The sequence below is a fragment of the Cryptomeria japonica genome, unplaced genomic scaffold (assembly GCF_030272615.1).
Source record: "Cryptomeria japonica unplaced genomic scaffold, Sugi_1.0 HiC_scaffold_204, whole genome shotgun sequence".
Taxonomy (NCBI): domain Eukaryota; kingdom Viridiplantae; phylum Streptophyta; class Pinopsida; order Cupressales; family Cupressaceae; genus Cryptomeria; species Cryptomeria japonica.
Window position 1 is genome coordinate 172,129 of NW_026729026.1, and position 27,100 is coordinate 199,228.

General features: G+C 33.5%; 2 protein-coding genes across 2 annotated transcripts; both read left to right on the forward strand.

The window, feature by feature from the left end:
• The first annotated feature begins 230 nt into the window (after nt 1–230).
• On the forward strand, nt 231–4,840 carry LOC131070100 (probable LRR receptor-like serine/threonine-protein kinase At5g16900). Its single transcript, XM_058005624.2, has 15 exons — nt 231–306; nt 443–977; nt 1,093–1,553; nt 1,656–1,782; nt 1,894–1,965; nt 2,387–2,455; nt 2,581–2,652; nt 2,740–2,811; nt 2,964–3,247; nt 3,323–3,531; nt 3,661–3,787; nt 3,915–3,974; nt 4,050–4,239; nt 4,339–4,471; nt 4,544–4,840. Exons 1-15 carry the CDS (start codon nt 231–233, stop codon nt 4,838–4,840), a joined length of 2,784 nt encoding a protein of 927 aa, XP_057861607.2.
• A 5,067-nt stretch (nt 4,841–9,907) lies between these two features.
• LOC131070098 (probable LRR receptor-like serine/threonine-protein kinase At5g48740) lies at nt 9,908–20,607 on the forward strand. The gene is made up of 14 exons (XM_059215639.1): nt 9,908–9,983; nt 10,080–10,614; nt 10,722–11,188; nt 11,285–11,411; nt 11,510–11,581; nt 18,333–18,404; nt 18,496–18,561; nt 18,692–18,927; nt 19,029–19,237; nt 19,370–19,496; nt 19,605–19,676; nt 19,752–19,941; nt 20,041–20,173; nt 20,284–20,607. The coding sequence occupies exons 1-14, from the start codon at nt 9,908–9,910 to the stop codon at nt 20,605–20,607; spliced, it is 2,706 nt and encodes a 901-aa protein (XP_059071622.1).
• The last annotated feature ends 6,493 nt before the right edge of the window (nt 20,608–27,100 follow it).

Consider the following 27,100-nt stretch of genomic DNA (forward strand, 5'->3'; position numbering starts at 1 on the left):
GGATACCGAATGTTTGTTTCTTATCCAAAGTAAGGGAGTTATCGTCATATTCAAGACGCTTCTAGAATTCGTAAGGCCTGCAGAATGTCTTCTCCATAAGCAATCGTGTTAGCCTAGCTACCATCCACTGCAAAGCATATAAGTCAAGAAAATAGATAGCATATCTGTAGAGTGCACATCCTTATAGCCCACGTCAAACTGAGTTGATAATAGCCGAAACAACTGTAACTATGAGTTACATAGCTTGGGTACAGCGGATGACTCTCATCATTGTGTGGCGTATTATTTTTTCTAGTGCTCAATCAGGTTCGTATTTATTATATATAATACTTTCTATTCAGGCATTGGATCTTCTTTTCTTTAACTACAGGGACTCCATGAAATAGTTAGCTCCTTGAGTTCAATTTACAAATACTGATTTTTATGGCCTATGTTATAGCAGGATTTCTCAGCATTGATTGTGGTGCAAAAACTAATCACATAGATGAAAGAAATATAAAATGGGTGACAGATGATAATTACATAGACTTGGGTCAGAAGGTGGTCATAGAAGACTCTAGTTTGCCAGCTTACCAGCAAAGCTTGCGAGTCTTCCCGCACCCTCTCAACAAGTCTTGTTATCAATTGCCCATCACCCCGAACGTCCCCTACCTTTTCAGAATAAGGTTTTATAAAGGCAATTACAGCGGAGTCCCAGAATTACCAATCTTTAAGTACTCGATTGAGACGACGGATATGTTGTCTGTGGCAAACATAATATTTCAAACTCCACAGGAAAACAAAACGGGCGAGAGGATCTTTATTACTTCTGCCAAGATGCTTTATATTTGCCTGATCCGTACGTCAGAGCTTCATAATCCTTTTATCTCTGCCATGGAATTGAGAACCCTTCGACAAGGAATGTATCATCAAGTAAAGCCGGGCACAATGCTACGTATGGAAGCAAGATATGATGCAGGGGGGAAATCTATAATCAGGTAATAATTCCCACTTTTGATTTCTTTTTCATATGACGTTTTTTATATTTGTCTCAGGTTTTATCGTTCTTTCGCTTTTCTCTTCTTATTGATACTTATCTGATTAATTAATTAGGTATCCTCAAGACCAATTCGATCGCCTTTGGTTTCCCTTTCCTGTACAAGGACTCCAGGATATTACGTTGCAGGAGACAATCTCAACTAACAACACCCAAAACCTTCCTCCATCTGCTGTTATGCATACTGCACTTGCTGCACCTGCCAACCAGAACACCATAACTCTCAATTTCAGCATATTAAAAAACCCTTTACTGCTTCTCTATTTTGCAGAGATCGAAATACTTAACGTCTCTGAGTCAAGAAATTTCCTGGTTCTGGAAAATAATGCTTTCACATTGGCAAACATTAGTCTGGAAAGAAATTATTCTGCCATAGAAGTTGGGTTCACTTTTGTAGAAAGGCCATTGTTTACGGTAGCTCTGTACAGTCCAAGCAACTTCAGCACAGGTCCTCTGATCAACGCTTTTGAGTACTACGGGCTACTTTTCAGCGAACCTCAAACTTCTACATGGGACGGTAAGAACTACTTCCATTTAAATAATTTAATGATAATGGTATACTGTTGATTATATAATTAATTTTGTTCTTACAAAAATCGTCTAATTGGTTAATCTGTAGTTGCTGCTCTGGCCGCTGTGAAAGAGCATTTTGAAATAAAAGAGTGGGTTGCAGATCCTTGTTTTGGTCTTCCGTGGGAAGGAATAAACTGCAGTAACAGTACTACAGCTGTCAGAGTTTTGGCTATGTAATTTTATTCTTAGTATTCCTTATTTGTTTTTTAGATTTATTTGTACAATTATGAAAACATTCTAGATTGACTGGGCTTAAGATATTGGTGTCACTTGTTTATGCTCAGAGATTTGTCCGGAAAAAATCTGACAGGATCGATACCCACAAGTATTGCGCAGATGACTGAACTCATTAACATGTAAGCTACTGGAATTTTAGATGCATTTCGTGCTTCGAGTTGTTTCTGTTTAAATTCATTAGCAAGTAAATATCACAGATACATATTGTCAAAGTATAAATTTCTAAATAAGATATCACAGATACATATTGTTAAACTTTGAGACTTGAAAATAAAAATATTAATAATATATGAAATCCCAATTGAGAGTACTTCTTACGAAGGATTTGAGAGAAACTGGCGATATCTTTAGTTTTTCCAATAAGTCGAAAATTAATTTTTTAATTTTCTATCTTAGATCTAAACCCACATTTAGAAGCACGACAGCTAATCTCTATAATTTGTTTTAAGATAACTATATTTATTGTGCCAGCTAAATTTAGATGTATGAGATGGGGTAGAAAACATTTGTTTATTTAAACTGACTTTCATGTTTGATTAGATCATTCGCCAATAACAATTTGAGTGGAGCCTTCCCAAATTTTTCGAATTTATCGAGGTTGGAGAGACTGTAAGTATCGTGATACAAAAAAATCCCTGATTTTTCAATTTCTCTTAGTGGCTAACTAATACCAACAAGTCAGTATTATAGATGTTTTAATTACCATTTAATGAATTATGTGACTTCCTTTGCAGGCATCTACAAAATAACAACTTGAATGGAGAAATTCCAGATTGGCTATCACAACTCCCAAATCTTAAAGAGCTGTATGTTTCTTTCGGTCGCATTTAACTTTTACAATGAACTTTCTGCCGACAAATTTGAGAACATCTTTTTTATTTTCTGATTGACAGATTCATAGAGAACAATAATTTTAGTGGTGTACTTCCTCAGCATCTTCTGGATAAGAGCTCATTAAAACTTAAGTAAGCTCTTAAAAGATTATTTCTCTCTAAAGTGTGTCCAGGTTTCAACAATATGTTTACATGATACTACTAATTTGAATGCCGTTTTATTTTCCAATCACAGTATTCACAGTGGACATGACAATATCTTTAATTTATTTTATACCATGCAGATATAATGGCAACGCGTTCCTTTGTATGAATAAACAAGATTGTGTACCCTCCATGATTTCAACCCGCTCCAACTCAAAGCCTAAACGGATAAAAGTGGGGATTGTTATGGTACTTATAGCTAGTGGAATAGTAGTAATCGCTTTACTCTTGTTGGTAAATCTGATTGTGTATCGAAAGATATTTAGGAAAAAAGCGATTACCAATGCAAATGTTAAAAGCAGAGCTTCAGAAAGGAAATCGTTATATCCTAATAGCGAAGGTTGGGTTTTTATTCGTGATTTCCGTAAGTACCCATTAATGTAATTGCTCATGTCTTGGAAAAGTTTATTTATTTACAACAGATCAAAATGAATTGCAGACTACTCAATTATTACGGTGCCAAACCCATCAAAAACTCGGGCTTTTACTCGAGAGGAGATGATGACAGCAACCGAAAATTTCAGCTACAAGATCGGCCGTGGTGGTTTTGGATCTGTGTTTTGGGGTAAATTGCCGGATGGAAAACAAATAGCAGTAAAAGTTCTCTCTCTTTATTCCAAGCAAGGAGCTGTAGAGTTTCTAAACGAGGTAATACCGTGATTCTAGGAGAAAGTTATGGTTCCCTTTATTCTCTGCAATAGCCATATCTCATTCATGGTGTATGCAGTTAAAGTCCAAATCTTTTTTTAGATTACTGAGTTTAAATTTTCTGAACAGATTGATCTTCTGTCGAGAGTAAATCATAGGAACTTGTTGCATTTACTCGGTTACTGCAATAAATGCAAAGAGTTGATGCTTGTATATGAATACATGGTTGGAGGATCTCTAATGGACCACCTTTATGGTAACTAAATTCGGGCCTGAAATGTTCCTTCCCTTTGCTCGATGTTTGAGAAAAGTTCAAAGTGCTCACTTTTAAATTTCCAACAAACTATTTAACTATCACTTTCTACTTGCAGGTCCCCATTTAGGGAAGTATTCCAATCTAGATTGGAAATCCAGGCTTCAAATAGCTTTAGATGCAGCCCAAGGTAAATATTTTCTCTGTTCCAAAGCTAACACAATAATCAGTATCATTGTTCTAATCTTTCATGTCTTTTTCAAAGGACTGGAGTACCTGCACGTTGATTGCACACCAAAAATAATTCACAGAGATATAAAGACTGCCAACATTCTTCTAGACGACAATTTAAATGGAAAACTGGCAGATTTCGGTCTTTCAAGACTAACAATCGATGGAGAGGCTTCCCATGTGGCCACTACAGTGAAAGGAACAGTTGGATACCTAGATCCCGAGTAATTCTCTACTTCCACTCTCTTTTTATATTCAATGATGTTACATATAAGTAACAGTCATTTCTATTATTTTTTATGTTCTCTTTTTATCTGTAACAGGTATTTTCATACGCAAATGTTGACAGAGAAGAGTGATGTGTATAGTTTTGGGGTGCTTTTGTTAGAGATGATATGCGGCAGGCCAGCTATAGATACAAGTCTTTCTGACCAGGAAATGAGTCTCATTAGATGGGTAGGAAATCCTACGTATTTCCAACCATTGAATCAATATAATGAATAATAATCACTTGTTTTGACTTGACAGGTCAAACCGTTATTTGAGATAGAAGATCATTTAAACATTGCAGAAATAGTGGACAAAGGACTGGGTGATGATTACAGCATAAAATCTGTTGTGCATGTGGGTAAGCTAGCCATTAGATGTGTTGAATCTAAGCCATCGTCTAGGCCCAGTGTAAGCAGAGTTGTGATAGAATTGAAAGAGGCTGTGGAATATAATGCAGTTAGTGTGGACCTTTCTGAAGAAATTGATATTGATTATGGAGATCACACTAGCCTGTCCTCTCCATTAGATTGCACTGGAAGTAGACCATCATTTTAAACTGATGTGTGTTCCAACATTTTCTTGTACCAGAGAGAAGCCGGAATTTTGAGAGGGCTAGGCCAATAGAACAGAAATATGTATTAGTAATATGTGTGCTTGGCCCACAGCTCTATAATTAGTGCCATGTCGGCCATTTAGCGGCTCACTTTAAAGCTATTTTAAAGGAGGAGTCCGTGACCCGAGTTCGTTGAAATTGATGACTATTACATTCAGAAAATTTTATGATAATTTAAGAAATAACTTTTTTACTTAATCATTCTTATTTCTCATATATTATATATAGAATTATGCAGTGATATGTTGTTTAGTTTTTAAATATTTTGAACTTCGTTCATTTGTCAACATGGACTATGGCATTACCATTATAATTTATTCCCGACGTTCCACATACTTTGTATGCATACTAGAATACATGTACCACAATTATTGTTAATTTCAATTCATTTGTATTTAATTGTTATATAAAAATTATGTAAAATAAATAAAGTTGAATATGAGCATTTTATTAATTAAAAATAGGATTTATCAATTTCAATATTATTTTAATACAACATACTTATATTTTTCAAAATTTATGTAATCTACATTTAGAGATATCTATTTTCAAAATATTTAACCTTCATAAATATAAATAAATCACTAAATTCATTATTAAAAAATATCAACAATTAAATAATTACCAAAATGCTACTTTTTTTAAGAACCATGTTTCAACTAAAGAATTAATCTACATCTTTCCATTTCAGAGTTTAAATTGAATAAAGATTGTTGAGAATTCTTTTCTTGTAGATTAATAATCAAAATGATAAGGAAACCTTATCAAATGAAAGAAAGAGTACTGACACTCAAGAAAGCATTAAATTATGACATCCCGAATGAGAACTTGGAGACCCTCTCCACCTCTACTTCTATCTACGAGTAGGGATAAGGATGGTCGAGCGTGCCTACTCTATCTAGAGAGATGGAAGGTCCCATTCTCTGAGTTCATTAGCAAATAGATTTCTCAGATTGCAACTATAATTCTTATTAATTGGCCATTCATCAACGCCCTTATCCTAGTATGGGTAGATAATACCGAACCTGAGGTGGGAGTCTTCATTAATGCCCCTAAAACCTCTACCAATGCCAGGTAACCAACTGATGGTGCAATGACTTTTGTTTTAGGTTATCAATGTTGAATTGAGAAATCAATGAAAGGTTATCCCTCATTCAAATGTAGTGAGAGCTATAGAAAGGAGGGGGGCTTTGGTGGTAGGGCCCAGATGTCATTCTATGGCTTGATTAAATATTTATTGAAATTTAAATAAAGCTCAACTTTTCTTGTTCATTCACAAAAATTTAGTATTATACTAAATACTAAAATTATTTTTATATTCCACTGATCTATATAAGAGAATAGGAGAATACATTTGAAATAAGTAAAAAAATAAGAAAATATTTTGAAGAGCATGACACAACCTATGAGTTGAAGAATGAATTTAGAAAAGAAAATATATTAGTATTTATTTGGCTATCATCATTTATCTGCACATCTACAATTTATAGACATCTACACATAGGGATTAGTTGACCCAACACCCTCTCCTACAATAGACAATAACAAATTTAGAAGATATTATTGAGAAATATTGACACTATTCTTTACCATCTCCTTTAATTTATCTCCAAACTTTACATTATCATGGCTCATGAATGCAACAAACCTAAGTTTCTCAATTGCTCTCATATCAAAATATGTTTCACCATCCTCAAATTATTTGAAGAATGACAATTGTAAGTATTATGTATCATACAATACATAAACATTTCATGCCTTAATGGGTTCCTCATTTTTGAATTGCATGCCATCACCATCTAAAGGCTGAGATTTGATTATAAATTCTATTGAAAATAGACTCACAACTATTAATAAAAATAACAAAACAAAGGCTACTTAAGATTTTTCATTAAAGATAAAACATTCAAAGACTACATAGTATTTTATAGCCATCTTCAAACTTACAAAATTGATTTGAGATACAAAATACCAACTACAATTTGCAAACATTTGTTTCACTTCATAATACTAGGTCATGAATCTCTCAATATGCTAGAGTAATCATTCATTCAAAAATCAATTTGGAGACTGTGAGTTGAATTTGAAGCCATTATCCTTATCCTTATTCTATTTTTTGTTTCATGTTTTGTAGATAAAAAGAGACAATGGAAGACATTGTCATTTCTGATTGGATAAGAAGAAAACAACACTCTTATCTTGAATTTTTATTTAAATGATATGGATTAGAAAAAAAAGGTAAAAAAAATGGATAGATATCATTATTGAAAACATATTTTATTTGTTCATTATTCCATTAAAAAATTATTAAATTATTATATTTTAAATAATATTGGAATATAATTATATTATGATAATTAATATTAAAATTAAATAATTAAATCATGTTTTCAAATAGAAAGTTGCAATCATTAAATCTGAATGAAATCTGATATGAACTAACAAAATATTTTAACTAGAAACATGCCCATACTTTCCACTTTATACAATGGAAATTAAAAATAAATCTAATCCAATGTAAAATTTCATTGATTTTTCATGCCAATACGTTCCTACAAGGGATAACCTTTCATTGATTTGTTTCTATGTAAAATTTCATTAATTTATTGGAAATGAAAAATAAATCAAATGCAATATGAAATTAAATGTTCTAAATATAAACACGCACATATTGTCTACTTTCTTTATATTAGCTTTTTTGTTTTTCTTACATGTGACATTAGAAACAAAAATAAAAGTAATAGTAATTATAGACAAACTCCAATTTTAATCAAGAAAATTTTTATTAGCAGACATTCTTCAATCCATCATGTGAGTATAATGTGCATCTCAACATAATTATATAAAGACGTAATCATGTTACTTATAATTATATTCATTGTGATTTAATTAAGTATATGACAAAATTGAAATAATTTTTATAAATCATGGATATCAAATAAATTATTTTATTGGATAGATATACAATATAACAATATAAGAAAATGAATCTTTTTGTAGCTATATGTCATCATTAAGCTGCTCTTACTAACTACATTCCTAATATTTGACAAATTTTTAGATTTTCTTCACATGTCTTTTTTTGATTCATTTGCCTCCATTTCTACTCAAAATCATGCCAAATTACAAATATTAGTAATTTAAGAGACACGCACACACAATGTAATTTATTACAATCATTTAGGTCATGCTTATTATAATTTATTAAGGGTTATTTTTGTATTGTCTATTATAATCATTGGTGCCAATTACATAGTATATTGAGAGATTGTTTCATTTTGGCATCCACTTTGGGAGTGGGCTATAGTTGGACTTACACACTTGTGAATGTTTACATATGTCATTTACATTTTATCTAGAGTTAGGCACCCAAGTTTGCATGTCAGGCATCGGAGAATAATGGAGTGCTTGATAATGACTAAATTTGATTGGTGGTAAGTTAGGAACTCATGTGAAGGACATGTTATCATTTATGATATTTTGCTAGGTTTACATGTTTCCTATGGTGTAGGGTCTATATTTTTTTTCATGTGGTTTGATCACTTTTTCTTTTTTTTTAAAGATAAGACAATAGTATTCTCACATCCAACTCTTCTATAAATTAGTGTCTTTGGTTAGTTGTTTCATATCATGTTTTGTAGGTTGCAAAATTAATAGTGTTAAAAAAATTCAATGGAAAATGTTTATAGGTTGCGAAATTAATAAAGTGCTAAAAAAATTCAAAGAACAATGTCATGTTGATATAAATTTCTTTGAAGTATTAATACAAACATTGGCTTTTCTTTGGATGTGGAGTTTCTTCTTGCAAGGATTTTTCCACATAAATACTATGTCACTTATTCTCTGTTCATTTCTTCATATTATTTTGTTGAATGTTCTAATCACACAAAGATTATTATAGATAATCTTGAAAATATATTTGTAGATTTATATAGACTTTGACTAAATTAATATTAGAATGGTTTAACATTAATTTCCAGTAAAATAAAAATCTACAAACCCAAACTAATCTTAAAAAATGAATAATAGTAAATAGAAATAAAATAATATCATAAACTAATTATTACATTGAAAATATCCAAAACAAAACAAATCCAAGAAAAATAATATTGTATGCAGTTTCGTCATTAAAATTAGATAGTTAATTGGTACAAATTTTCAAGCCAGAGTGGAATGTTGAGGAATTATGTCAACTATGTTCAAAAAGCTCTAATGTTAGAAATGCTTCCTTCAGACACGTTTCCCCTGTTATAAATTTTTCTTCTGATATTAATATATGCTTTTAAAATGAAATTATCTTCAATAATAAAACCGCAAAATAATCAAATCATCGGCCACAAAATTCTCGTGGTCAGTGTTTTTCTACAACCCTAGACGTTTCCATGGTTTCCCTCTCTCTGTACATCCGTATGTGGATTTTGTTTCGGTCGTTTTTCTTTTAATTTGTCTTACAAGCCAAGGAAACGCCCGTGAGTGCATTTATTTTATGTTCAATCGAGACAAACGCAGACGCCATCAAAGCCGAATTATTACATTCACCCCTTGAAAATCGATTCGTCTAATTTGATTTTTAATAAATTTCATTTCGATTTTTGACATTTGTTGAATGTTGCGGGGTCCTAGCCATAGACCGAATGTTAATATACATATATTTGTTGTCGTATCTCTCTGCGTCATATCTGGTCTGTAATATTCCTTACAGTTTTCTTTACTCAATCATCTATGGCTTATGTTAGAAGCGCATATAATAGAATCCATTTTGGTTATTAAAAAAAGTTTCGACCGAATCTTAGCCCGACGGCATCATTACACTAGTCCGTTAATAAAAAAATACGACGGAGTGTCGTCAGCGTGATGAATTCCTTCACCATCTGCTATTGGTCTGAACTTTTCACCAAGTATCACAAAATATAGGCAAGAAAATAGAGATTATATCATTATGACATATGTAACTGCTTACAAGGAATTTCTTGAATCTGCTTTCAAAAATAAGCTTGGGGAAGTCAGTTATGGGTTATACTGCAATGGTATGGGTAGTGGGTCTTATCATCTTGTGGTGTGTAGCTTTTATTAATGCTCAACCAGGTAAATATATACCAATCAAATCCTAACTTTATCTGGCAATTTTATTGTTTTGTTTGATTAGAAAATAGTCTATTGAATGCATTTTTGTTAAAGCAGGATTTCTCAGCATTGTTTGCGGCGGGAAATCAGATTACACGGATGAAAATGGTATAGAATGGGTCACTGATGATAATTACATAGAAGTCGGCCAGAAAGTAGAAATAGCAAACTCTAGTTTGCCAGTATACCAGCAAAGCGTTCGAGTCTTCCCACGCCCTCTCAGCAAGTCTTGCTATCAACTGCCCATCACCCCAAAAGTGCCTCACCTTGTAAGAATATGGTTTTATAATGGTAATTACAGTGGAGAATCAGGCTCGTTACTCTTCAAATTCTCCATTGAGACTACGGAAATGTTGTCCCTGAGAAGCATTATAAGCAGAGGTTCACCGTTGAATCTGCCGAGCGAGAGGATTTTGTTTAGTTCTGGTAATGCCCTGTTTATTTGCCTGATTAGAACCTCTGAGACGGTTAATCCTTTTATCTCTGCCATAGAATTGAGAACACTTCAACAAGGCATGTATCCTCAAGCTAAGCCTGGAACTATGTTGCGTATGGACGCAAGATATGATGCCGGTGGAAATTCTACAATCAGGTAGTAGTTCTTATCTTGGTTTGTTTGTCGATAAACCTTTTTTGTTTTGCTTTAGATTTCACATCTCTTTACTCCATTTATTGATGCATATCTGACTAATTATTTAGGTATCCTCAAGACCAGTTCGATCGCGTTTGGGTTCCCTTAGATCCACAGGGAACACAGAATGTTGTGTTGCAAGGGACAATCTCAACGAACAACACCCACAACTTTCCTCCATCTGGCGTTATGCAAACTGCAGCTACCACGCTTGGCAACGAGAGCATAATTTTGTATTTCACTCAAATAAGCAACCCTTTAATGTTACTGTATTTTGCAGAAAGCCACGTGCTTAACGTATCTGGATCAATGACTATGGAGGTTGGGCAAATCAGATTAATACTCAGTCTGGAAAGAGATTTTTCTGCCGAAGAGATTGGATTCAATTTTGGGGAAATGCCGATATTTGGAAGAAATTTTACTTTTGACAATATAAAGCTGTACAGATCCTCTAACACCGGTGCCGATCCTTTGATCAATGCGTTGGAGTACTACCAGTTGATTACCACGGAGCTTGCAACCTACTCAGCTGATGGTCAGAAATTCTTCCATTCGAATGTTTTTAGTAATATTATAATATTTTGTTACAATTAAAATTTCTAACTAAGTCGATTGTTTTGTAATCGTGCAGTTGATGCTCTAGCAGCTATGAAGAACCAGTTGAAAATAAATGATTGGATTTCAGATCCTTGCTTCGGTCTTCCATGGGAAGGAATCCAGTGCAATAACAGCCCTTCCTCTGTCAGAGTTTCGGAAATGTAATTTTATTTAGAAAGTTGTTAAATTATTTTAATAGTTACAATTTTGGGAAAATAGATTTGAAAGGAATTAACCCATTGGTGTTATTTACTTTCAGCAACTTGACCGGAAGGAATCTGACGGGATCCATACCCACTGTTCTTGCTCAGATGACTGAACTCATTAACATGTAAGTGTCCGAAAATTTAAAATATTTTTACATAATCTCGTTTCAAGAATATAATTACTGTAGAATCTCAATGTGATCCCTCTCTCTTTGAACCAGCTGATTAGCTAAAAGGATCAATAATAACCGTAATAGAAAAAATAATTCACATACAGATCCTACTCAATTCACACGATAAGAAAAATAACTTCAATAAAAACAGAGTGCTCTGTTTTCAGATTCACTGTTTGTTAAAACAGCAGAATGCTTTATTATTGCAGCTTAAAGAAATTACAAAGAGGCTGGTTATTTAAATAGTTCACAGCCTTAACAAACAACCGTATAAACTTTTGCATATCGTATGTCTAAATTTAGACTGCAGTTCACCAGATACATGCATAACTATCAGCATTACAGAAAGAATGAAAAATACGGTGGAACTAGAGCTGCATGTCCTATTTTTATTTACTATGTTAAAAACTAAAATCTAAACTAAGCTCTACCACCGAACGAGCTAATTGGAAATTACATTGCATGCACAACATACTTTATTTTTTGAAACAACCAAAAATTTTGAAACAAATAATCTATGAAGAGAACTAAAAATAGTCAAATACCCTGAACAAACTATACAACTTAAATAAGGCAAACTATACAACTTAAATAAGGCATTGCATGAAGTGGTTAACGGTGGAAGCTAAGAATGCATGGAGCTGTATGCACAAAAAACATCAGCTATTTTCATAGTTCCCCTTGATGCTGAGAGGGCTCACGATCTTATCTCGTAGTGCTAAAAACTGAGCTTTTGCAACCACTTTAGTGAATATATCTGCTAGCTGATCCTGAGTGTTGGTGTGCTTCAATTCAATGTCCTTCTTCTACACCAAATCCCGTATGAAGTGATATTTCATTCAAAATGCTTTGTTCTACTATGATGAACCGTATTCTTCGCTAACTTGATGGCACTCACATTGTCTCAATAAATCACTATAGGCTGAATTTGCTTTTCTCCAATTTCTTAAAAAAAAATTTTGAGCCAAAGAGTTTGTGTACCTGCTCAGGTAATTGCAACATACTCTGCTTCTGTGGATGAGAGGACAACAATGTTTTTATTTTTCGAGCTCCATGTAATAAAAAAAGAACACAAAGAGAAACAATTTTCAGATGTGGACTTACAATCATCCATACTACCTCCCCAATCTGAATCACTAAAGCTTAGAAGATTGAACTTTTCAAAAGAGTAGTAATGAATACCAAAATTTAGAGTGTCTTTCACATACCTCAAAATCCTCTTGGCTATGTTGATATGTATTTCTGACGGATTTGTCATATAACTTGAAACAAGTAAAACTGAATATGTAATATCAGGCCTTGTGTGGGTTAGAAACATCAAGCTCCCCACAATACTTTTGTAAGTTGTCTCATCAACTAAATCAACACCATCATCTCTACATAACACAACTCCATGAGCACTTGGAGTGGGGGATGGGTTACAATCAAGCATATAAAATTTGTTCAGCATATCCTGCGCATACTTTGTTTGACAAAGGAAAATCTCATCCTTGCTTTGATAAACCTCCATTCCAAGAAAATATTTCATGACACCTAGATCTTTCATCTCAAATTCATTCATCATAGCAACTTTGAACTCATCTTTCATCTTAAAACTAATACCCATATACAAAAGATCATCAACATACAAACTTATGATTAGAATATTAGTACCTTCTTGTTCATTGTAAAGGGTAGGATCACTCTTACTTCTCTGGAAGCCATTCTCCTGAAAGTATCCATCAATCCTGGCATACCATGCTCTTGGTGCTTTCTTGAGGCCATACAAAACCTTCTTCAACATGTAGACATGATTCTTTTTTCCTTCCACTTCAAAACCTTGTGGTTGCTCCACATATACTTCCTCCTCTAAGTACCCATTCAAGAAGGCACTTTTCACATCCATATGATGTATGCTCCACTTCTTCTGAGCTACTAATGAAATCAACATTCTATTGGTCTCTTGTCTTGCTACTGGTGCAAATGTCTCTTCATAATCAATTCCATATTCCTGTGGGAAGCCTTTAGCAACTAATCTTGCCTTGTGTCTTTCAACGCTCCCATCACTATTAAACTTGGTCTTGTAGACCCATTTGGTGCCAATTGTTTTCTTGTCATGAGAAAGCTCTGTCAACCCCCAAGTGTCATTCTTGTTAATGGAATCCATCTCTCCTTGCATGGATTGCACCCAAACCTCATTAGTACACGCATCTTCAAAACATGATGGTTCAAAATTAGCATTGGCTAATAAAACAAAATTCACTGTCTCACCTATTGTGTTTTCTTCATGTACTTGATTTGCACTCCTTTGATAGATATCACTCAATCTCATTACCTTCCTTGTAGAACTTGGAGAAGAAGTTGGACTTGAACTTGGCATTGAAGAACTTGATGAAGGGTTTCTTGGTTGAGTTACACCACTGGATACCGAAATATTAGTTTGTTGGTCATGATCAATATCAAGAATTATATCATCATTCAAAACAGATTTTGTCTTCTCAACATGGCCTTTTTGATGGCCATAAACTCCCCCTTCATAAAAAATTACATCTCTTGAGACAATAAGCTTATTAGTGATGGGAGTATACAATCTAAGCCCTTCTTTTCTCACTATACCCAATAAAAATAAATGACTCACTCTTTACATCTAACTTTTGTCTATTATGATCGGATACATGCACATAAGCCAAACAACCAAAAACTTTGAAATTATTAACATTAGGCCTTTTTCCATACCAAGCTTCATGAGGAGTCATCTTTTCAAGTGCATTGGTGGGGCTTTGATTGAGTATGTACACAGTTATAGCTACTTCATCTCCCCAATAAGAATTGCTTAATCCCTTGGTTTGTATCATGCACCTTGCCATTTCTACCATAGTACGATTCTTTCTTTCAACTACCTCATTCTATTGAGGTGTGTATGCAGTTGTGAGTTACCTCTTGATGCCATTCAGATCACAATAACTGTGGAAAGCCTTTGAGAAAAATTTTCTTCCACGATCAGTCCTTAAACATTTGATCTTGCAACCTTTGTCATTTTCCACAAGGGCTTTGAAATTCTTGAATGTATCTAGGGTTTCATCCTTGGCCTTCAAAAAATATACCTAACAATTTTGTGAGTAATCATCAATAGAAGTGATGAAATATGATGACTTACCCAAACTCTTAATTTGCATAGGACCACATATCCCAGAATGAACAAGTTGAAGCGGGTGATGGGCCCTCCATGCATTACCCTTTGGAAACTTTTCCCTTGCATGCTTTCCTTTGGCACATCCTTCACAAACCTCCTTGTGTTCCTCAACCTTGGGGAAAGCATAAACTAATGCATGCAAGGTTAGAAACTTCAAACTAAAAAAATTTAAATGCCCATACCTAAGATGCCATAACCAACTTGAATCTTCCTAAGCCATATTTGCAAGGCTATTTCTATGTTCACCAAACCTCAAAGGGAACATCCTATTTCTTTTCATAGGCATAACAGTGATCACCCTATTGCCCTTATTATTATCATAGATAGTACATGTCTTATTCTCAAAGATTAATTTATAATTTTTCTCACATAGCTGCTCAACACTTAACAAATTGTGCTTCAATTATGGAGTATAATAGATATCATGAATACTCTTTATACCTTCTTTCATTTGGACCTCCATAGCTCCTTTGGGAGAAACCTCCAATGATTTATCGTCACCAAGCTGGATCTTGGATTTGAAACTTTCATCCTTTGTTGAAAACAACTTCTCATTCCCTGTCATATGGTTAGAGCATCCAAAATCTAGGTATCAAACATCTTTACTAGTATTTTCACCTTTAGCATAAGATAAAAATAAGTATTTTGGATGATTCTCACTACTTTCTTGAGCATAGTTAGCACTTTTACCTTCTTTCAATCTATATTCTCTTTCAAAGTGGCCATGCCTGTTACAATCGTAACATTGAACATTTCTCTTATCAAATCTGCCTCTACCTCTTCCTCTAGAACCACCTCTTCCTCTTGAGTCACCTCTGCCTCTACCTCTTCAAGAATTTTGGCTTTTCCCTTTACCTTGGCCTTGATTGCATTTGGCACTACTCCTGCTTGCATCCTCATTTTTTTGTGATTTGCAATTTAGAGGAAAACGCTTTCTCTACACCTTCAAAAGAATATTTCAATATTTCTTCATGAGACATTAGGGATCCAACCAATTGATCAAACTGTAGTTTTGTCAAATCCTTGTTTTCTTTTATGATAATAGCAACATGATTCCATCTGGGTGTCAAAGATCTCAATACATTTTTTATCAAAACTTCATTGCTTACAGTTTCCCCAAGTGTAGCCATTTTATTGACCACATCTTTGACTCTGACACAATAGTCAATTATACTTTCAACTTCTTGCATCTTTAAATTCTCGAACTCTCACTTCAATATCTGAAGCTTTACCACCTTAACTTGATCACTACCCTAGTAAGCTTCTTGAAGAGTTTTCCAAGCATCTTTGGTAGTTGATGCTCTTGATATTCTTGGAAATAAGCTCTTATCAAGAGCTATCTGAATGTGAAACAAAGCTTGAGCATTCTTCTTCCTTGCTTCCTTTCTTTCTGTTCTTTCATTGGTTGTAAGGGCATTCCAATCAGCTGGCTCCTCATAACCTTATTCAACAGTCTCCCACAAATCTTTTCCAATAAAAAAGGTCAGCAGCTAAATGCACCAATAATCATAATCATTCCGATCAAATTTTGGAATGGGATGCTGTTACAATTCGACATGATTATGTTTGGAAAAATTCTAGCAATAAAGATTTAACCTAAAAAAAATTTACCTGCTCTGATACCACTTGTAGAATCTCAATGTGATCCCTCTCTCTTTAACCAGCTGATTAACTAAAAAGATCAATAATAATAGTAATAGAAAAAACAATTCACATGCAAATCCTACTCAATTCACACGATAAGAAACACAACTTCAATAAAAACAGAGTGCACTATTTTCAGATTCACTATTTTTTAAAACACCATAATGCTTTATTATTGCAGCTTAAAGAAATTACAAAGAGGTTGGTTATTTAAAGAGTTCACAGCCTTAACAAACAATCATATAAACTTTTGCATATTGTATGTCTAAATTTACATTGTAGTTCACCAGATACATGCATAACTGCCAGCATTACAGAAAGAATGAAAATACGGTGGAACTAGAGCTACATGTCTTGTTTTTTTTTACTATGTTAAAAACTAAAATCGAAACTAAGCTCTACCATTGAATGAGCTAATTGGAAATTACATTGCATGCACAACATGCTTTATTTATTGAAACAACCAAAAATTTGAAACAAATAATCCATGTAGAGAACTAAAAATAGCTTGAACAAACTATGCAGCTTAAATATGGCAGTGCATGAAGTGATTAACAGTGGAAGTCAAGAATGCATGGAGCTGCATGCACGAACAACATCAGCTATCTTCAATTACAACAATGTTTCAAGGCTATATGTGTTAAAATGAAGGTATACAACTAATTTAATAGAATAAAAAAAAAAGGCATTTCTCAATTGATTACTATCTGAAATCCTATGCAAATTCGGTGTTCAATGGATCTGTCTTAACTTCAATGATCTAGGTTGTTGTGATTTTTTAAATTTGTCAACATATAACTGGTACCAGTGTTTAAAAATATTCATGAGAAGTTGAGTTGTAAGGATTAAATTATCATCAATTATATCATTTGACATACTGATTTTAAGAATTTTGATAAATTTTAGTACACAACAAAAAATTATACAATAATTTAGGGATGAATTACTAAGAAACTTATAATATTTAAGCTACTTCAAAACTAGAATACTTCTATGATTATTCTTTGTGATTGCTTGGGATATTTGATCAATCTAGAATTTAAATTAACATTCAAATAAATGTATTTAAATAATAAGACATAATAGCATGAATGTGGTGCCAGCCAAGCATATTGTGAAAATGGTTGAAAAAATATATATTTTAAAATTTCAACTTGAAGTTAGTTCTATCTTGTATAAGATGACTCTCACCTGCTCTATAATGATTCTAAGATCAAAAAGTTTAGAATATTAAATTGAGGGTTAGGTGTACATAAGTATAGATTAATAATGAAACAGAAATATAAGAACAAGCTAAAGCCAGCTAACATATCTTTTAAAAAACATAAATAAATATTATGCCACATATTATCATATAATTACATCAAAATACTCAATCAAAATTTGTTTAAAAAAATATAAATATAAAATTTGCCATTTCAAAATAAAATAAAAAAATCTAAAAAAATTAATTTTCAGATTATGTCTTAAAATCACTGATTTTTCCCCATATATACTATCGATGCAAAAAGTTACTTCATTTTTTTCGCAAAAATTACTAATACTGCTCTTTTTTTGCTCTTTCCGATGAGTCACCATGATGGTCAAACCTACAGTTTACATGCATAAAATAGCAGAAATTATTATTTTGGTAATTAAATTGGGGTTAATCCTTTCTTACCGATTTGCGTGTACAATTAGATCGCTGGCAAATAACAATTTCATCGGAACCTTACCAGATTTTTCCAGATTAAGAAAACTGGAAAGACTGTACGTATAATCTTGAATCTCGATAAAATTCGTTGAGTTTTTACTTTTTTAATAAATGACATAGAGGATCTAGGGAATTCAGTGGTCCGTTTTAATGTTCAACAATAAACCTATAAGGATCAACGTAATTTGGTGCAGACATTTACAAAACAACAGCTTGAGTGGCGAACTTCCAGACTGGTTAGCTCAACTAGACAATCTTAAAGAGCTGTAGGTTTTCTCTTCTCGCTTCTAATTTACAATCAACACCATCGTACATGTACTCAAACATTATATTGATTTCTTTTTCTGATTGTGACAGATTCATAGACCACAATAATTTCAGTGGTGTAATTCCTCAACTTCTCCTCCAGAAGAATATATTAACGTAATCTTATCATCTGCTATTCCTTCTTATTTTATCCACGATACTACTTTGTATAACATTTTCTTCTCAAATAGTATTGGATATCACAATATGGAATATGTTTATTTTGTTTTGTATTCGAATCCCGCAGATACGAAGGCAATAAGTACCTTAGTAATACGTCTCAGAGTTCAACCCATTTCAACTCAAAGCGGAGCAATGTAGGAATTATAGTTGGAGCTATAGGAGGCGGCATCATAGTAATAGCTTTTATTTTGATTGTAAGTATTATTGTGTATCGAAGGAGATTTAGCAAAAAGGAGATTGTACTTGAAGAGTCAAAAGGCAGCGCATCAGGAAGCAAATCAGTAAATATCCTTGACAACGGTAAGAAAATGTCTCTCCTTTTAGTAAGTGCTTGGTAAATCAACTACTTTTATGGCTTCTTAAAAGTAGCTATATTTACTTCAATTTAAAATGTATTGCAGACTACTCAGTAGTTTTGGTACCAAACCCATCAAAATCCCGTGCGTTTACCCTAGAAGAGATGATGACATCTACAGAGAACTTTAGCTATAAGATCGGACAAGGTGGCTTTGGTTCTGTGTTCTGGGGTAAATTGCAGAGCGGAAAGCAAATTGCAGTAAAAGTGCTCTCTCTTTTCTCCAAACAAGGAGTTCTAGAGTTTCTAAACGAGGTAGTGGAAGATTCTTAAACCCTCGTATTGTTTATTTGCATTTTCACCCTAACAATGTTAAATCTCATTCTCATGGAACTTAATTACTACAGAAATCTAATATACATTACTTGTTTCAAACTTGCTTAACAGATTGATCTTCTGTCCAGAGTTCATCACAAGAACTTGGTGTCTTTGCTTGGTTATTGCAATGAATCCAGAGAATTAATGCTTGTATACGAATATATGTTTGGAGGGTCCTTAAAGGATCATCTTTATGGTAACTAAATGTCCACCATAAAATTTTCTCCCAATTGCTGTATACTTATGAATATGGAAAACTATAACTTCACCAAACACATATTTGGTTATTACTTTCTGCTCCCAGGTAACAGTGGGGGGCAATATCCGAATCTAGATTGGAAAACCAGGCTTGATATAGCTTTAGATGCAGCGCAAGGTAAATATTTTCCGTCATAAAACTGCATATAAAGACCACTTTTCTTAATCTAATTGTAGATGTGACTTTTTGAAGGATTGGAGTACCTTCACGTAAGTTGCACCCCAAAAATAATTCACAGAGATATAAAGACTGCCAACATTCTTCTAGACGAAAATTTGAATGGAAAGCTGGCAGATTTCGGTCTTTCAAGAGTAACAAGTGATGGAGAGGATTCTCATGTGTCAACTGCTGTGAAAGGAACAGCCGGATACCTAGATCCAGAGTAATTTTCTACTTGCCCTCTCTTTGCCTAGTTCGTAACGCTAAACATGAGAATATTTTCATTTCCAATGTTTTGACATTTCATTTTTATGCGTGACAGGTATTTTAAGACAGAAGTCCTGACTGACAAGAGTGATGTGTATAGTTTTGGGGTGGTGTTGCTAGAGATCATTTGTGGCAGGGCACCTATAGATGCAAAACTTTCTACGAATGAAATTAATCTTGTTAGATGGGTGTGCAATTCTACTAACCCTTTATCATTGCAAATTAGGACAGTGATTTTAGGCATCCCTTATAAGAGAAATTAACAGCGTAACTTAATAACTTGTTTTTGCTCAAACAGGTCATACCGTTTGTGGAGATAGCTGAGTATTCTGAAAAATTTTCAGAAATAGTGGACAAGCGATTGGTTGACAATTACAGCATAAAATCCATTGCTCATGTGGCGAAGCTAGCAATTAGGTGTGTTGCAGATAACCCATCGTCAAGACCTAGTGCAAGCGAAGTGTTAGCAGAGATGAAAGCGGCTGTGCAATATCATGCAACAAGTATGGATATCTCCGAAGAGATCGATATTGATTATCAAGATCAGCAGATAAGTCCGGCTGCACACAGGGACATCAGTTCAAGGGATAACAGTTCCTACTTTTCACGGTCAGAAAGTTAGTCCGTTGTACAGAGATGGTTAAAAGGATAAGAACCGAGACTATCGTGTACGTTTATATGCTCGCCGTTATTTAATATACATCTACGAACTAGGATTTGTAATGGCGACTGCCTGTATAAATAATTTGTCATGTATTGACCATAAAGTTGACCCAGTTTAGAATATTCTCGAAGAACATCCAAAGTTATGGTTGTTCTTACGGAATTTAGTAATAATATGTTCTATTTTAACATTATATTAGATTAAAGAATATTGTGGTCTTTAAACATGGAATATTATTATAAATATTTGATTATTTTTAAATCAATTTTATTTTTAATATATAGTAAAATTAATGATATATGTTAGCTTAACATCCATCAAATTTACATGCTTAATCTTTAAATACAAGAAATTTGATTAACTAAAAGTTAAAAAAAAAATAGAAATTATATTATTATTCGTTTTTAAAGTTTATTTAACATATGGAAAACTTAATAATAATGTAATATTAAAATACACAATATTTGTTTCACCATTTTCTTTTTTCATGAATAAGTATCTAATTTATCATTTATTAAAAATACCATTACAAATGTCTATATAACAAATTATAATAGATGCAATACTTTATTATTGACAATAATTCTTTTAATAATTGCTCAATAAGTTTTCATTATATAGGGGAAGCATCCTAGGAGTCATTATAGCCAATTTTGTGTAGTAATGGGATTTGTTATGTAAGGGTAAAAAAATACACATTTAAAAGGGTCTCCCATTCTTACTTAAGGATGCCCCAATAAGCATGCACTTAAAATTGTCAAAACTTATTTACAAATGCCCTAGTGGTGGTGCTGTATGGGTACCAATAAAGATGCATAAATGGGTCAATTATGATCTAAAACTGGTTAGAAATGGGTGGTTATTGGTATGTGTGAAATTTATTAATAGAATTGTAGTGATCAATTTTTTTCCAATAACTGCTACTAATGCTCTTTCCCTAAATATTAAAATTTTCTTTCAAATAAAAAATGAATATACATTATTTGATAAAAAAATATAACACTAGAAACTAAACAAACTAATGCAAACAACCCATTTGTGCAACTTTCTTCTCCCGAAACTAAAAGCCGAAGAAACAATCATAAAAATATTAAACTTCAATCTTATTGCCAAATCTGAAACAAAATAGGAAACAACAATAAACTAAATAAATAGGAACTAGACTTCAGAACTATTTCTTGTTGACAAGTAGCTATGACAAGAATAAATAAAAAATGATATGTTATCAAATTAATGCAAAACTATATTTAACATTGTTAGCATGCTCTCCAAGCCCTAGCTCAAAATGAACAAAGGGAGAGATGAATAAATGTCTGATTGGTTCGTGCTACACCAGAATCCAAGTGTAAAAATGAATAGCATGTTGTAGTCATCTATCCTCTTAAATATGACGCCCACATAACAATAAACTATCATGATCATTCTAATATTTATTCTTGAAATCATGTTAATTTTTATAACCCTATTATAGATTAACTACTCAACAAATATCATAGAAAAGAAACAAGAATAATGTTTACCTATCTGATTTGTAACAATTAATACACTAGGTTAATTAATAGAATGGACAATGGAAGCAAATTCACACAAAACCAATCAAAAAAACAAAATAATATAGATAACACCAATATACCGGAGCAAAAGCACAAACCTATGTCACACTTGGCACTGACTAGGCTCATTCCGACCGAACTTAGTTTGGTCAAGCTGAGTTCGATCGAAATAAATCCGACCGTACTATTCGCTTGCCATGTGGTGCCTAGTGGTGTGGGTGTGGCACCTAAATGGCGCTAAGAGTTTGGCTGAACTCAGTCCAGTCGAACTATTGGTTACATTATCTTGATTTTTGTGAGTGCCTAAACTTAGAATAGTTCAAAATAATTCAAAATAGTGCTGCCAAACTCACCTATGTTGAAGGTGATGTGGCAGCCAAATCACCTATTTTGTATGCATTTCTGAAACTTTTCACTTCTGCTCAATTTTTCTTCAAGTAGAATATTTTTTTACAAAAATAAAAAAATACCCTTTTGTGGAGCTCGAAGTCACGAATCTATTCATATAATTTTTTTAGTATTTTGATTAATTAAACATTGTGAGTAGGTTTTTAAAGTTAAAAAGGAGGTTGATTAGAAATTAAAAAGAATATTAAATGATATTTAAAAATTAAAAAAATATACATTTTTCATTAGATGAGAGAATCTTCTCCAAAAGGGTATATTTTTTTTATAATGATAAATTTTGTAGACAAAAGGTGACACTGAATGAAAACTACCAAATTCAGCTTATTGGACTTTGAAATATTATTACAATCTAAATATATACTTCAATTTTTTTATATTTTTTTGAACACTGCATATATATATACTCTATTTGGAAAATTAAAATTAAAAAAAAAAATCGTATACATTTTGTTTGGTGACACCAACTAGAACCCTTAATTTTCAGTATTTTTCAACAATAAAAAATATGTCTTTGACTATATAAAAAAATAACAATCTTTTTTTAAATTTAAAAAATAATAGACATAAATTTCATTAATATTTTTATATTTGATCATTTTACAGTATTTTGAAATTCAATTTAGAAATGTCACTTTTATGCGGTCGAAGTTAAATAGTTTTAGTTGTGTTGGCCACTTCCTTTATAAAAGTGTGACACAACATTGTGCTTTTACCCACCTAGGAGAACTCAATGTGGGGAAAACCCTAAAAAAGTTGAATCTTTTATTCATCCTCAAGAGAAAATTTTCATTCTAGAATCTAATCCTAGTTGCTACAATGATCTTACATACATAGCCCTCTTGATGAAACATCAATCATGCAAGACAAGAGAAACTTTTCTCACACTACACAACCTAAGAGAAACATTCCTTGCATGATGCAAACTCAAACTTTTCTTACATGATGCAACAAAAAGGAAACTTGTCTCACTTAAATTAGAATAACTCTCATAAAACCACTCTTGGAGTTAGCCTCACAACTCTAGGAAACATTCTATTTACAAAATAGAAAATATTCTCTTGCTAAACATTCAACTCAAGCTACATTTAAGCAACTTCCACACTCAACACCTTCTAAGCTATAGAAAACTCAACACTCCCTCTTAGCGAGGAAGGTGTTTTGTACAACACCCATTGTATCCTCGAAGAAAACAAACTTGTTCTTCATTAAGGCCTTTGTCAGGATGTTTTCTATCTGTTCATTCATAGGAATGTATTGTAACTTGATTGTCCTCTTCTCCAAATAATCTTTGATGAAGTGATACTTGATCTCAATATGCTTTGACTTTCCATGAAACACTTGATTCTCAGAGAGTTTGATACAACTCCAATTATCATAGTAAATAATTATAGTATTTATCTCTTCATCAAAGAACCCAACTAGAAGTTTTTTAAGCCAGATTGCCTCACATGTAGCCATACTAGCTACCATATATTCAGCCTCCACAAAAGAAAGTGCAACTAACATCTATTTCCTACTGTAACATGAGATTGCTCCTGATCCCAAATTGGAACAACACCTTGAAGTTCTCTTCCTAATAGCTATACCATCTGCCCAATCTACATCAGTGAACCCCTCGAGCTTCACTCCATCCTGATCAATATACTTCAGCTTATAATCAACTATGCCTTGGAGATACCTCAAAACATGCTTCATAGCTATGTAGTGTGGAGACATTTAGGTTCCACCATAAACTACCTTAGTGGGTTCACTGCAAAATAAATGTCTAGCCTCAGTGGGTTGACTAGATACATAAGAGAGCCTTAGTGGGTTGGCTAGATACATAACAAAGAATATCAATTGTCTATGCAAAGTTGGGTCCACTACCTCTAATTTGGAAGCATCAATCTTCTTCTAGTTGGTCACAAGTGGCGTGGACATGGGCTTATAGTTCTCCATCCTAAATCACTTTAAGATATAAATTGTATACTTTCCCAATCCAAGGAAGATTTCTCCCTCTTTCTACCACAACTCCAATCCCTAAAAGTTGTGCATCGATCCCAAGTCCTTCATCCCAAACTCTCCTAGAAGATCCTATTTTCGATGTGTTATGAGCACTTTCGACCCTATGAGAAACAAGTAATCAACATACAACACAAATATGAGAAGCTTTCCCTTCAATTGAACAAAGCACAGGTTTGGATCAGGCTCACTCTTGGTGAAGCCCACACTTTACAAGTAACCATCAACACACTCATACCACACTATGGGAGCTTTCTTGAGCCCATACAATGCTTTCTTCATCCTGCACACATGGGAATTCCTCCCATGTACCTCAAAATCCTCTAGTTGTTCTATGTAAATCTTTTCCTCAATCACTCCATTAAAGAAGGTTATCTTCACATCCATCTAGTGAATCCTCCAACCCATATATGGTGCTATAGTAATGATAGCCCTTATGGATGAGTACCTAACTACCAGAGCAAAGGTCTCATCATAGTTGATCCCTTTGTTCTAAGAAAACCCATGAGCCACAAATTGGGCCTTGAACTTTTCCACACTACCACCTGTTGAAGGAACACAAATGGACCACTGAGAGGGGGGTGAATAAGTGGATCTTTAAAAATAATTTTAAACTAAGAAATCACTAAATTTAGAGAGAAATAATATGAAAATGAAACATTAAACACACATGTACATCATATACTCATAACATGGTGTGTATGAGGAAAAACCACGGTAGGGAAAAACCTTAGTGAGAAATGGTGGTAGATTCTACTATTGTAATCCAGCCTCACAAATAAAGTATTTTGATTGCAATATTTATGGGCATCAACCCAAAGGAGCACCAACCCCTAATTTTTATGAGCACCAACTCAAAGGAGAATCTATCTGTAATCTGAGCACCCACTCAAATGACATACAATGAATTAATAATCTATTTTAAATACAATTTAGACACCTTATTACAAATTATACTTTGTAACTTACTAATACAAGAAGCTATTCTTGCTTTGATACTGTGTTATTCTCACACTCTAATATCTCTCCCCTGCCCTTTGATCTCTGCTATCCAACCCTGTCTTCTACTCTTTGTACTCTCCTTATCTCTTTGTGATACTCTCTAATCTCTACTTGTTTATTTTTCTCTCTGTCACATTATGTGTGAATAACCTTGTATGTTATCTACCTTAGCTCTACACTATTTGGTCTTTGGTCTTCGCATTAGCTTGCTTCTCACACTTTTACAGGTCTTTTCTCTCTGTTATTTTTTCTTCACCACACACCCCTCACACTTTCAACACTTACACACACATTTTTTCATGCACTCTATATTCTCTATCTTGAGCATGTGGTAACAATAACCAAACTTCCTGCCAAAAGAAGAATTAAAATCACATCATGTTGTACAAGCTGATTCTTTTTTTCTTTTGCATCTATCATCATTATTAATTGTATCTCTTTCTTTTCAAATTATTTTTCACATTCATATTACTATATTTAATAATATTCACCTACTGAACGATCCGATGTCTTGTCAACAGAGGATTTTTTTTATCTCCTCGAGCCACTCAAATGATCTTCTACTAGCTCTACATTAAATGCAATTGTCTCTCTTCTTCATATTTGCGATCTAATTGGATTTGTTTGCTAACCACCACTTACCATGTGCATACCGCCACTCTTTATTGGCAATTTAAATCTTTATTTGACAGAGGAATCTGATTTTCTCCATACATGCCACATCTTCTATTTCTTCTTCTTTTTCATCATCAGGTTGCCTTTAGTCAATGTTCATTTGGGCGATGTTTCTGTCGGCATCATTATAATCCTAACTCTGTGTGTTATGTGCATCTCCTTACATTTTCAGCAGTTTAAGTAACACAACATGTTATGCATATTATTTGTGATTTCACAACCACCTTGGTCAATGCAAAGTGTTGACCTATAAAGATAGCAATGACACTTCTGCCTGTTATGACTGCAGAGTTGCAGAAGCAATACCCTTTTCCACAATTTATTAGGTAGCTAAGGAGTTGCTTCATGTAGACCAAGGAATTTGTGGAGGATTTCTTCCTTACGGCTCTAACATTGCCACCATGGTTGAGGTGTGATTCACCCACTTCATCCCTACTATAGACAAGTTGGCCGAGGTGGGGCCCACACGTGCAAGGTTGCGGCAACATTTTCTCCTTTTTTTGTAAGTCCGTAGGTGACTTGGCAAACATAGTGAGTTGACCTACAGAGGTATGGAAGCCGCATAGCCATCTACCCCCAATTCTACAAATGACTTGGTCATTGAAGTGAGTAGATATGCAGAGCTATGAAATGCTTTCCCATTTACCCGCAGATCCACACATGACCAGTTAGTAGTGGAATTTCCCCTTGCGGATGTGTAGAGACCATAGAGATAGACACGATGTGTTATGTTATACCAGTACCTTCATTGGACTAGCATGATGTGAGTGATAACATAGTGGGTTACAATATAAATATAATAGTTTGCAAAT